Genomic DNA, 13229 nt, shown 5'->3' with positions numbered 1-13229 from the left:
CATCATCTGCTCACCTTCAGGTAATAAATCATGCCAGAAAAATTAAGTGACCAAAGACAGCCATTTTACTGTCCTTGGTATCCTAAAAAGAACAAATGTTTAAGAAGATGAAGAAAAAGTAGGATATTTTAAATATTCACAAGCCTAAATGGCTTAAATAGGGACTTTTTCACCTCCTTATGTTTTCCTCCCAACTCTTTCTAGCTCCTGCAGTGTGATAGTCCACGGACAGAATCACAAAGCCTCCTTCAACAGAGTTCCTCCCCCTTTAGAGGACATCCCACCCAGTCTCCGGGATACAGTTATCGAACTACTGCACTGAGACCTGGGAACCCCCCTTCTCATGGTTCTTCAGAATCCTCCCTCTCTTCCACATCCTATTCCAGCCCTGCCCACCCTGTGTCCACAGACTCGTTGGCCCCATTTACGGGGACACCAGGGTATTATAGCAGCCAGCCACATTCTGGAAACAGCACCGGCAGCAGTCTTCCAAGGAGGAGCTGCCCTTCTAGTGCTGCTAGCCCTACCCCGCAGGGCCCCTCAGACTCGCCGACCTCAGACTCGGTTTCCCAGTCCAGCACAGGAACTCTGAGTTCCACCTCCTTTCCTCAGAACTCTAGGTCGTCATTGCCATCAGACTTCCGGACTATCAGTCTGCCCAGTGCTGGGCAGTCAGCTGCCTACCAGGCCTCCAGGGTATCTGCGGTTTCCAATTCACAGCACTACCCACATCGAGGGAGTGGGGGTGTGCACCAGTACCGGCTCCAGCCACTGCAGGGGTCAGGGGTCAAGACTCAGACAGGACTTTCCTAGGGCTTCTGGATTTGGGCAAACAGAACTTGAATGAGCCCATAGCTGCTTCCTTCCAGCTGCCTCTGGAACCTAGGCCGAGCATATTGCTGGGGGAGGGGGTACAAGGTGCCAGAGGATTGGGTCTGGTCAACAAGAAACAAGACTTGTGGTCGTGACTGGCTCTGGCCTTGGAGAAAGATGTAAATCTTGTCTGAAGCAGAGACTATAAAGAAGTTTCTCCCTGCTGTTAAGGGTACATTGTTGACAAGCAAATGGTGTTTCGGTTAGTAATGGTTCTAAGTGCAATGAGTTGTGTTGAAGCCTCCGTCTCCCATCCTTGCCTGTATCCTGTAGTCACTTGTGCAGTGAGGACATCTTTTTAAATCAAAAAAGTTTTCAAAGGAAAAAATGGTGAGAAGAGCCAATCTCAAAGCCCCAAAGCCATCTCAGTAGTGTTAGGGTTTTATGCACTTAAGAAAAAAGGTAGGTATATAAGACAACCATTCCAAAAGCAGTTATCTGGCCAAGATATGTCCACCCAAGAATATTCCTTACCTTTGTCTTAAAAACACCAAGAAAGAGGCGGGGATAGTGAAGCTTGGAGTGTGCTTTGACTGAGGGGTGCCTGGATCTCTGAGGAAGAGCTCATGGTCAACTCTTGATTATTCAGGAGCAGATTGTCCTAGTAGATTGTCTGAGCCCCCAGCTGGTACCATCCCACTCCCCTTCCCCAAGCTATTTCACAGCTCAGTAATCTATGAAGTAAGTAGGCAAAGAAAAGAGATATAACTGAGATGGGCCAATTGCATTGCTACTTATCAACTTTTGGCAATAAATTTGATTAGGAAGGGTCCCAGGTGGTTAGGGAATTCTTTGAATTTTATTTTTTCTACTCCCAATTAATCAGGAGTTGACGATCCCCTGAGTAGGACTGCCTCCATGATTGGGGAGCATGCACTCGTGACTGCAGGGTAAGAGTGGAAAGATACATTTGTGGAATGGCACCGACAGGACTGTGATTGTGTGTGGCATGTCCCACGTTTCTTTGGGAGATGCTTATTTGAGAGTGGCCCAGGTGAGAGTGTTATAAAGCCACCCACATACCTAATAACACTGTTCTGGATGAGAGATGAGAGCAAACTGGCTTCTCCCCATCAGTGCATTGTGCCTGTTGTACACCCCTGCAGGAGCCCTGGAGCCAGCCAGGTGGGGTACACAATCTTTTTAAATTCCATACGGTTGCCAGCTTATTTCTTTCACTTGTTTACTGTAATATCCGGCGTGTTTTTATTTATCTAATTTTGTATTCAGTTATAACCATGGTAGGGGTAGCAGATATCTGACAGGTGTAATCCCTGGTGCTGCAGTGGACCTTACTTCTTTCTTTTGGACAAGATAATACTGTGAGTCTCCCTCCTTCCTTCCCTCCAGTTTGTTTTCTCCTTTTTTCCCTCAGCCTCTTACATCCCCTTTCTTTCTACCCTCTCCTACAACTATCATATGCACAGTCTTCTCTCTTTGTGTGTGACTGTTACAAAATTTCACTTTTTCAAAATTGAAATCAGGTGTTTGCTCAAATGAGGGGAGATTTTTTTTTAATGCTGAGACTTCAGCAGAATACTTTTCTTTTTGTTTCCCCCACAAACCCATCAGTCTGGGAGAGCATTGGGAGTGGAAATCATGTTGCCTGGGATGCTGGTTTCTTTGTATATTATATAAAACGTATGTAAATGTCTCTCCATTTGGGCTGGGGTTTGCATTCTCCCCTTGGCTTTTGACTGAGGGGAGAGGCCAGCGGGCAGGCGGCCCTCACCCTGCCTGGCACGTGCAGAGACCCCAGCCACTCTGTGTGGGCAGGGTGCTGTCAAGACCAGACCTCTGGGGGGGGGGTGGGGGCGGGGGGTGGGGGGGGACTCTTGGAAGGGAAGAAGTATCACTTCTTTCTCAAGTGGAGTGTTTACACCTTGCTGTAACATTTGAACTTTCACAAGAGATGTAATAATTTTGATAATAAAATTCTTAACCATAATAATCATAAGTTGAGAACTTCTTTGTCCAGTTCTGTGACCTTGGCTTGCCTGGTTTTCCTAACGCTGTCCTTACTTGAAGAGAGCAAAGATGGACCCACATTCAGGAGACTGTGCTCTTGGTGTTGTTTTGTCCATAATGGGGTCAGGAATACAGACTGATCTTCCTTCACCATTTTATGATTAAGATCAGGCTATAATCCTTTACTAAACAGCTACTGAGTGCTAGGCTATATGTAAGGTGCTGGGAATATGAAGATAAGACAGCCTCCTTCTCTATTACTAGGTACGTTGCTTTCGATGTGATATAAGTATTAGAAGCTGAACTGTATTAAAGAAATAAGCAAGTGCACCTTGTATACAACTTCACAGTTAACCAGGCTCTTCCATTTATGTCATTGGTTGTCTCATTCATCCTTAGAATATGTTAAGGTAGGTATATTATTCCCATTCTATAATTTTTTATTAGTTTCAGAGGATATAATGTGTCCAAGATTTCTCTCTTCTAAATGGCAGGCTCCAACTGACAGTCTTGGAAATTTTGCAGTTTACCCAGGAAACAAAAAGAGATAGCTAGAGATGCTTTGAAACTGACTAGAAATTACTTAACTAGCAGGAAAAGTATATCATACCAGTTCTTGCCTTAAAAAGCAGTCTGGGCTTCTTAGCCTTCAGGCATCATTTTGATGGTGCATGGTTCTCTGTTTACTAAAGGTCACCCTGAAGAAAAAAATGCACTATTGTCCAAATGGAGTAGGCCATTTACTTTGAAACTACACTGATCATCAGTTCATCAGCACAGCCTTCATAACCTGCTATGAGGCTCAGAGACAGAAAGGTTCCTGTGCTGAAGATGAATAAAGGAAACAGCTTGGAGAAAAAGCATAGTTATTGAAGGAGATGGTGTTCCTCTATAACTTTTCCCTGCTCCTACACTCAAAACTTATTCTGAGATACAAAACCTTGGGCAACTTTATAGGAAAATTACACATACCCATGAGCCTCAAAAACACCAATAGCCACAAGACCTTCATGGTATCACGTTCTGTTCCAGAGGAAGCAGTGGTGTGTCTGATGGGTCTCAGAACTCCAAACGAGCACTCACTTGGAAGTTCAGCGAGCCAATTTGAGAACAACAAACTAGAAGGGATTTGCAGTGCGGGCAAAGGTGCTTGGGTAAGTCTGAAGGGGCTGGAGCAGTCTGGGCCCAAGACAATTCTAAACAGCAAAGCTTCCAGGACAGAGCTCCACACTGAAAAGAAACTCCTGATAGAATCCAAATTGAGCAGGAGAGGTGGAGGATCACATTAAATAAAGTATTTTGAATGAGTGAAACTAGGATTGTCCATAAAAGTGTTAAATAACTTACCTTGTTCTTTAACTCCTGAGAGAAACAGTTGGTCATAGGTTGTTCTGCTGGGGCTTCCCTGGTGGCGCAGTGGTTAAGGATCCACCTGCCAGCGCAGGGGACATGGGTTCAAGCCCTGGTCTGGGAAGATCCCACATGCCGCAGAGCAACTAAGCTCGTGTGCCGTAACTACTAAGTCTGTGCTCCAGAGCCCAGGAGCCACAACTACTGAGCCCACGTGCCACAACTGCTGAAGCCCGCTCACCTGGAGCCCATGCTCCACAACAAGAAAAGCCACCACAGTGAGAAGCCTGTGCACTGCAACGAAGAGTAGCGCCTGCTCGCTGCAACTAGAGAAAGCCCACACACAGCAATGAAGACCCAACACAGCCAAAAATAATATAAATAAATAAATATGTAAAAAAATTAATTGTTCTGCTGAATGTCAACTGCTATTGTTTGCACAGTCCATATTTTAATATTTTACACACACAGAAAAAATGTGCTGTAAAACCTTGAAACTAGAAAGAAATCATACCTCCCTTTATTTACCCATAAAAATGGGTAACAAAGTACCATAGTCAAATTCCAAACAGTTACAAGAAAGTAGCAGAATAATATCCCCACAGATAAAAGCATGCTAATGAAATAGGACAGGAAAAGGAAATAACAGGTATACAGATTGGGAAAACAAATGACTGTTCACAGAGGAGGACATAATTGTCTTATAGAAAATCCAAAAGAATTGACCCCCCCCAAAATAAAAAGATGCAACTAATAAGCAGTTATAGCAAGGTTGCAAGGTATAAGGTTAATGATATAAATGTCAGTTGCTTCCTTATATACGAACAACTGGAATTTGAAAGTTTAAACACTAACATTTACATAAGAACTGAAAAAATGAAATAGGTATAAATCTAACAAAATATCTAAAAGACCTATATGGGTAAAACTACAGAATTCTTGATGAAAGAAATCAAAGAACTAAAGAAACAGGGATATTCCACGGCCATGAATGGGAAGACTCAATCAATGTCAGGATGTCTGATCTCAACTTGACCTATAGATTTGTAATCCCAATCAAAATCCCAGCAGATAGGGCCTCCCTGGTGGCGCAGTGGTTAAGAACCTGCCTGCCAATGCAGGGGACACAGGTTTGAGTCCTGGTCCAGGAATATCCCACGTGCCGCAGAGCAACTAAGCCCGTGCGCCACAACTACTGAGCCTGCGCTCTAGAGCCCGCGAGCCACAAATACTGAGCACACGTGCCACAACTACTGAGGCCTGCACTTCTAGAGCCCGTGCTCTGCAACAAGAGAAGCCACTGCAGTGAGAAGGCTGCCCACCACAACGAAGAGCAACCCTCACTCAACGCAACTAGAGAAAGCCTGCATGCAGCAACAAAGACCCAACACAGCCAAAAATAAATAAAATAAAATCCCAGCAGGTTGTTTTGTGGATATCAACAAAATTATTCTAAAGTTTATAGGCAGAGGAAAAAGACCCAGAGTAGCCAACACAGTGTTAAAAGGGAAGAATGAAGTCAGCCGGCCTTTGAGACTTACTATAAAGCTACAGTAATCAAAATAGCACGGTATTGGAATAAGAATAGACAAATAGGTTGATAGAGCACCCGGAAATAAACCCACACAAATACAATCAACTGATATTTGACAAACAAGCAAGGGCAATACAGTGGGGAAAAGATAGTCTTCAACAAATGGGGCTGGAACAGTTGGACATCCACGTGCAAAAAATGAATCTAGACACAGACCTTAAACACTCTTCACAGGACTTCCCTGGTGGTGCAGTGGTTAAAAATCTGCCTGCCAATGCAGGGGACACGGGTTCGAGCCCTGGTCCGGGAAGATCCCACATGCCATGGAGCAAGTAAGCCTGTGTGCCACAACTACTGATCCTGCGCTCTAGAGCCCAAGAGCCACAACTACCGAGCCTGCATGCCACAATTACTGAAGCCCGCACACTGCAATGAACAGTAGCCCCCGCTTGACACAACTAGAGGAAGCCTGCATTCAGCAACCAAGACCCAATGCAGCCAAATAAATAATTTTTTTTTTAAATGAATCCGCCTGCCAGTGCAGGGGACATGGGTTCGAGTTACAGTCTGAGAAGATCCCACATGCCACGGAGCAACTAAGCTGGTGTGCCACAACTACTGAGCCTGTGCTCTGGAGACCGCAAGCCGCAACTACTGAAGCCCACACACCTAGAGCCCGTGCTTTGAACAAGAGAAGCCACCACAATGAGATGCCCACGCACCGCAACAAAGAGTAGCTCCCACTCGCTGCAACTAGAGAAAGCCCATGCACAGCAACGAAGACCCAACACAGCCATAAATAAATAAATAAGTTTAAGGAAAAAAACAAACAACTCTTAACAAAAACTAACTCAGTGTATCACAGACCTAAATGCGAAACTATACCTAGACAATAACAGAAAATCTAGAAAACCTTGGGTTTGGTGATGACTTTTTAGATACAACACCAAAACCACCATTCATGAAAGAAATAATTGGTAAGCTGGACTTGATTAAAATTAACATCTGTTCTAAAAACTACACTAACAGAGTGAGAGGACAAGCCACATACTGGGAGAAAATACTTGCAAAAGACATCTCTAATAAGGGACTGTTATGCAACATACAAAGAGCTCTTAAAACTCAACAACAAGTAAACAGACAACCAAAAGCAATCTTAAGATTGAGTGCAATCCTTACCAAAATTCCAATGGCGTATTTCACAGAAGCAGAGCAAACAACCCTAAAATATATGTGGAACCACAAAAGACCCTGAATAGCCAAAGCAATCTTGAGAAAGAACAAAGCTGGAGGCAGGCATCATGCTTTCTGATTTCAAACTATATTACAAAGCTGTGGCGATTACAACAGTATGGTACTGGCATTAAAAAAAAAAAGACACATAGATAAATGGAACAGAACAGAGAACCCAAAAATAAACTCACGCATATATGATCAATTAATTTATGACAGAGGAGCCAAGAATATACAACAGGGAAAAGGACAGTCTCTTCAATAAGTGGGAAAACTGGACAGCCACGTGTAAAAGAATGTAATGGGACCACTATCTTACACCATGTACAGAAATTAACTCAAAATGGATTAAAGACTTGAATGTAATACTTGAAACTATGAAACTCCTAGAAGAAAACATAGGCAGTATGCTCCTTGCCATCTGTCTTGATTATGATTTTTTGGATTTGACACCACACAAGCAACAAATGGCAAAGTAAACAAGTGAGACTACCTCAAACTAAAAATCGTCTGCACAGCAAAAGAAGGGAAACCATGGACAGAATGAAAAGGCAACTACTGAATGTGAGAAAATATTTACAAATCATATATCTGATAAGGTGTTAGTATCTAAAAATATATAAAGAACTCATATAACTCAAAAAGAAAAATTGCAATTAAAAAATGGGCAGAGGATCTGAATATACTTTTCCAGGTAAAAGAGACAGATGGCAAACAGGACATAAAAGGTGCTCCACATCACTAATCACCAGGGAAATGTAAATCAAAACTACAATGAAATACCACTTCACACCTGTTAGAATGGCTGTTATCAAAAAGACAAATCAGTTCAGTGAAGATGTGGAGAAAAGTGAACCCATGTGCACTCTTGGTGGGGATGTAAATTTTTGCAGCCTCCATGGAAACCAGTACAGAGGTTCCTCAGAGAATTAAAAATAGAACTACCATACGATCCAGCAATCCCACTTCTGGGTATTTACCTGAAAAAAAAAAAAGACTAACTCAAAAGACATTTGCACCCCCATGTTCACTGCAGCATTACTTACAGTAGCCTAGATATGGAAACATCCTACATGTCCATAAATGGATGAATGGATAAAGAAAATGTATATTTACAATGACAGCCATAAGCAAAAAATGAAATCCCACCATTTGCAACAACATGGTTGCTCCTTGAGGGCATTATGCTAAGTGAAGTAATTTAGAGAAAGACAGATACCATATGATCTCACTTATATGGGTAATCTTAAAAAAAACAAAACTCAGGGATACAGAGAACAGATTTGTGGTTGGTTGCCAGAGGTGGAGGTTGGGAGGTAGGCCAGATGGGTGAAGGTGGTCAAAATGTCAAACTTGGAGTTATAAATAAGTCCTAGGGATGTAATATACAGCCTGTTGACTAGAGTTAATAATACTGTATTTGCGGGCTTCCCTGGTGGCGCCGTGGTTAAGAATCCACCTGCCAATGCAGGGGACACGGGTTCGAGCCCTGGTCTGGGAAGATCCCACATGACGTGGAGCAACTAAGCCCGTTCGTGCACCACAACTACTGAGCCTGTGCTCTAGAGCTCGTGAGCCACAACTACTGACCCTGCATGCCACAACTACTGAAGCCTGCGCTCCTAGAGCCTGTGCTTCGCAACAAGAGAAGCCACCACAATCAGAAGCCCGCGCACCGCAACAAAGAGTAGCCCCCGCTCACCACAACTAGACAAAGCCTGCGCGCAGCAACGAAGACCCAATGCAGCCAAAAATAAAATAAATAAATTTTAAAATAATAATACTGAATTTGCAAGTTGCTAAAGGAGTAGATCTTAAAAGTTCTCATCGGGCTTCCCTGGTGGCGCAGTGGTTGAGAGTCCGCCTGCCGATGCAGGGGACACGGGTTCGTGCCCCGGTCCGGGAGGATCCCACATGCCACGGAGCGGCTGGGCCCGTGAGCCATGGCCGCTGAGCCTCCGCGTCTGGAGCCTGTGCTCCGCGGCAGGAGAGGCCACAACGGTGAGAGGCCTGCGTACCGCAGAAAGAAAAAAAAAAAAACATCACAAGGAAACAATTTTTGTAACAATGTGATGATGGATGTTGATTAGACATTGCGGTGAACGTTTCACAACATAAAATAAAAGCAAGAGAACAGAACAAATACCAAAAGTTATAATTCAAGAAAACTTTTCCTTAAATATTTCAAACTACAGAGTGAAAGAACATAATGCATACCTTGTAAATTCAACCAAGAATTCAAACCCAATATCAAGACATTCTAAAATTGTTGGAGTTTAAAGAAAAGAAAAAAATCTTGGATATCTAGGCCTAAAAAGTTATTTATAATGGAAGGGAAATTAAGCTCTGTCAGGTTTTGGTTTGTTTTATGGCTGCATTGGTTCTTCGTTGCTGTGCGCGGGCTTTCTCTAGTTGCAGGGAGCAGGGGCTACTCTTCATTGTGGTGCACGGGCTTCTCATTGCGGTGGCTTCTCTTGTTGCGGAGCAGAGGCTCTAGGCACATGGGCTCAGTAGTTGTGGCGCATGGGCTCTGGAGTGCAGGCTCAGTAGTTGTGGTGCACGGGCTTACTTGCTCTGCGGCATGTGGGATCTTCCCAGGCCGGGGATCAAACTCGTGTCCCCTGCATTGGCAGACGGATTCTTAACCACTGCGCCACCAGGGAAGTCCCTCTGTCAGGTTTTTTGACAGCCACACTTTATGGCAAAAGAGAATGGAATAATATATTTAAGATACTCAAAGAGACTATGAACCAAAAGTTTCATACCAACTATGTAATAGCAGCAAACTGTCAATCCTTATGCCAGAACCTGGGGAACTTTATTCCTCTTAATTCTTTCTTAGGAATATGTTAGAAACTGAGCTGATTTGGATGACCAAACTGTCTTAAACAGCAACAGAAGGTCTGGTTGTGAGTTAATTATATGCAGTTAGCTACGTGTAGAAGTAAGAATGAATGAGGAATATAAGGTGAGACTGCAGTGTCAGCTGGTTCACGTGACCTAGGCAGTGTAAGTACAGTGCAACTACAAAGAAATAAGCAGAAAATAATACGGTTTTAGTAGTTATATTTGTGGTATTATATATGAGGGCTTTAATGTGAGAGGAAGCAAATGAATCCAATGTCCTTGAGAACCAACTAAGAGTCCGCATGCCCCAACTGAGTCTGCATGCTGCAACTAAAGATCCCACATGCCACAACTAAGACCCGGTGCAGCCAAATAAATAAATATTAAAAAAAAAAAAAAAAGACACACCAATTTAAAGAGGCTTCTGCAACGACAACATTTTAAGCATTAATTATAAATGTAATGGAATCAAGTATGTTTAAATCCATGAGTTCATAATGGTACCAAAACATAATTGTTCATCTTGGGAGGATGTTAGGGAACCAACTCTATTTTTGAAAACTAGAAAATAAAGGGAAATACTCCAGCATTATTCTTGCCTTTCCTATACAAGTTGTACCACTATCTGGCTAGATCAAAAATGAGGATGTTTCCCTTTATAGAAGCTCTCCCACAAATAAGAGAATGATAGGTTTGGAGCATCACTATTGTTTAACCTGTAATTACACAAAAGCAATTAGATACTATGTATCTCTTGATTAAAAAACAAGAACAACTATGAAGCAGTCATTAAAATGTTCAAACATACACTTGAATGTGAATGAGCATCTAGATCCAGTTTTCTGGAAATACAGAGAACAGAGGGAACTTGTTCAGCTAAACCACAAGAATGGAGCCAGCAAAATCCCAGCTGTGGAACACTACATAACAAATCGTCCAGTTTCTTCAACAAATTGCAAGGAGGGATGAAAAGAAACAAAGTGAGTAAAGACATATCCAAAGAATAGTCAAAACTAAACGATTTTGTTTAAAGATGCTCACTTGGATGAAAAAAATTATAGAAGTTGGAAAGTGATTACAGTAAAAATCCAGGCGGTGGTTACTCTTAGGAGGGAAGGAAGGGGGGTAGTGTTTGGGGGCACTGGAAAGGCTTCTGGGGTGGTCAGCAAGATTTTCTTTGGTTATGGTGAGAAGGTTATGTTTAATAGGTCATCTGCCTGTACATTTGTCTTATGCTGCAATATGTCTAACAAAACAAAGAACAAAACCTTACATAGCCACGATAAGCAGGCAAACAGCCCTGCTACTAAGTGGCCTAATGTCATTTGAGCCCGGGGCCTCTGTCTGACTTATTTGTGTATTTCTAGAGCCTGGCAGTACCTGAGCAGAACAGGCATTTGACACATATTTTGTTGAATGACTAAATGAATCTGAAGAAGCCTCCAACCCACTCAGGTTGAATTTCGGCACCTAAATGAGCTTTCCAGAACTCCAGATCTGTATGGGTGCCAGCAGATGGTGTCACCAGTCCTTCTGCTCTGCCTCAGTGGACTTGAAAGGGGTTTCAAACTAGAGCTCTGTTGGAAACTTGGAGTCTGGTGAGTTCTACCAATTTCATGCGCCTTAGTCACCTCCCAAAATGACAGTCCTCCATGTCGTCTGGCTTCCCAGCCCTCTCTACTTTTACGACGTACCATCCTTCTCTCCCAACTTTTCTGCAGTGCTCTTTTCTTTGATGGACAAACCCCTACCTCCTCCATATTGTCTGTTGGCCTTGACTGAATATGGTTCTCTCGTTAGGACGCCACCTCCTTTGCAGCCTCTGACGTGGAGGCTGCGCCTTCTCTCACATCCTGTTGCGTGGAGGCTCTCCCCAAATGTTTCCAGACAAAATATATCTTGTCCCTCAGATTAAAAATCCCTGCTTCCTCTGCTGCTCACGCATTGGTTCCTGCGCTTTCAGCCCTCTTCCTGCTGTCATCTTAACTGTCCAACCTCTCTCTCTGATTCTTTGATTTTTGGGGCAACTTGGCTTGTCTTCTGCACACCAATTTCTGCCATTATCCTTACCATTTGGGTAGACATCCTAACCAGGTTGCCTCACATCTCAAAGTCTTTTATAAGAATTACTCAGAGTATTCAGGTCAAATACCCAACTTTCTAATTAGCTACAGTCTCCTAACCTTCCAGCTTTTTCACGTAAACTTTAGCGCCTTGATTTCTCCATTTCCTCCGTCAGTTTGCCCCATTGCAGGCTCTCCTTTTCCCATACTCAGCCTAGATCTGTTGGTGGCTCTCTGACTCGGCTTACCTTGCACCTCCCTTTCAGTCTATAGTCTACCTTCTGTGCCTGGCCTCCCATCTGTTGGTGTCACCACACATTCATGGTCACCCATCAGTCCTTTTCTTGATCCTTTTGTATCCTAGGACAGCTCCTTTAGCAGCTGTTCCAAACTTTCATAATTCTCAAACCCCTTGCTCATTCCCTTCTCTTTCAGTAGACAGTGTTGCCTCCTGCTTCACTGAAGAATTGGACGCCATCAGGCAAGAGCTCCCTAAACCTTGTACTTTACCCCAAAACAGAGGCTTCCTCGCCTCTTCCATTAGTCATCCTCTCTTTATCTTTAAACTCTTACCGGCCATGACCTACATTCAGAACTCCTCCATGTTTAAAGAAAAAGAGATTCCATAGCCTCCTGTGGATTACATGCTGGTATTTGTCCACTGCTTGTTCACTGTACTTAAGATTTCCTGAAAGAGTTCCAGTCACCGATTCTCCCTTCTTAGACACTCTTCTCCAGAAGGTGACCCGCACTCAGTCACCTCCCATTCTCTTCCTGAACAGACCTCATTTTGGCTCTAACCTCACTCCTCTGAACAGGCTTTTACCAAATCCAGCAGTAGCTTCCTTGTTCCCAAATCTAGGAGACACATTTCTAAGTCCCTAATCCTGGACCTCTCTGCTCCATCTGATCAGTGGACCTTCCCCTTGAATTCTAAATGCTTGGCTTCGCTAAGGCCACATTCTCATGGTTCTCGTCATAGCTCTCCTGGACATCCATTCCTCTGACCTTTATATGTTGTTGTTTTCCAGCATTTTGCAGCCCCGTGCTCTGTTCACACTACACAGTCACCCTGAACAAGCTCATCTGTACTTCATATGTCAACCATTACCTGCATGTGTTTGTGTTTCTGGCCCAAATCTTTCTCTTGAGCTCCCAAATCTAATTAAGTCAACTGACTACTGGACAGTCCACCAGGATGTCCCACATGCATGTCTCAAATTGAACTGATTATCTTGCTCCCCTGCTATTATTTCCCCCCAAGCAAAAAATTTAACTCTCCTCCTTGACGCCACTGTATCCCTTATCCCCACAATCAGTCAGTTACTAAGTGTAATTTCTACTTCCTAAATATTGAATTC

The 13229-nt window shown here is 43.3% G+C and overlaps 1 protein-coding gene across 2 annotated transcripts in view; it reads left to right on the top strand.

Annotated features, from left to right (window-relative positions):
• The window catches only part of SETD5 (SET domain containing 5), a 44618-nt gene extending 41799 nt beyond the window's left edge, over positions 1-2819 (top strand). The window contains exon 21 of one of the 2 annotated variants that reach the window (XM_065884799.1): positions 205-2819. In XM_065884799.1, coding sequence (XP_065740871.1) covers positions 205-813 — 609 coding nt within the window. In that variant the 3' untranslated portion in view covers positions 814-2819. The remainder of the gene's footprint in view (positions 1-204) is intronic. The other variant, XM_065884800.1, reaches the window with a different exon arrangement.
• Positions 2820-13229: the final 10410 nt, after the last annotated feature.

This window comes from Phocoena phocoena, chromosome 10 (assembly GCF_963924675.1).
Source record: "Phocoena phocoena chromosome 10, mPhoPho1.1, whole genome shotgun sequence".
NCBI classification, from domain to species: Eukaryota; Metazoa; Chordata; class Mammalia; order Artiodactyla; family Phocoenidae; genus Phocoena; species Phocoena phocoena.
This window is presented reverse-complemented; position numbering and strand designations above follow the sequence as displayed.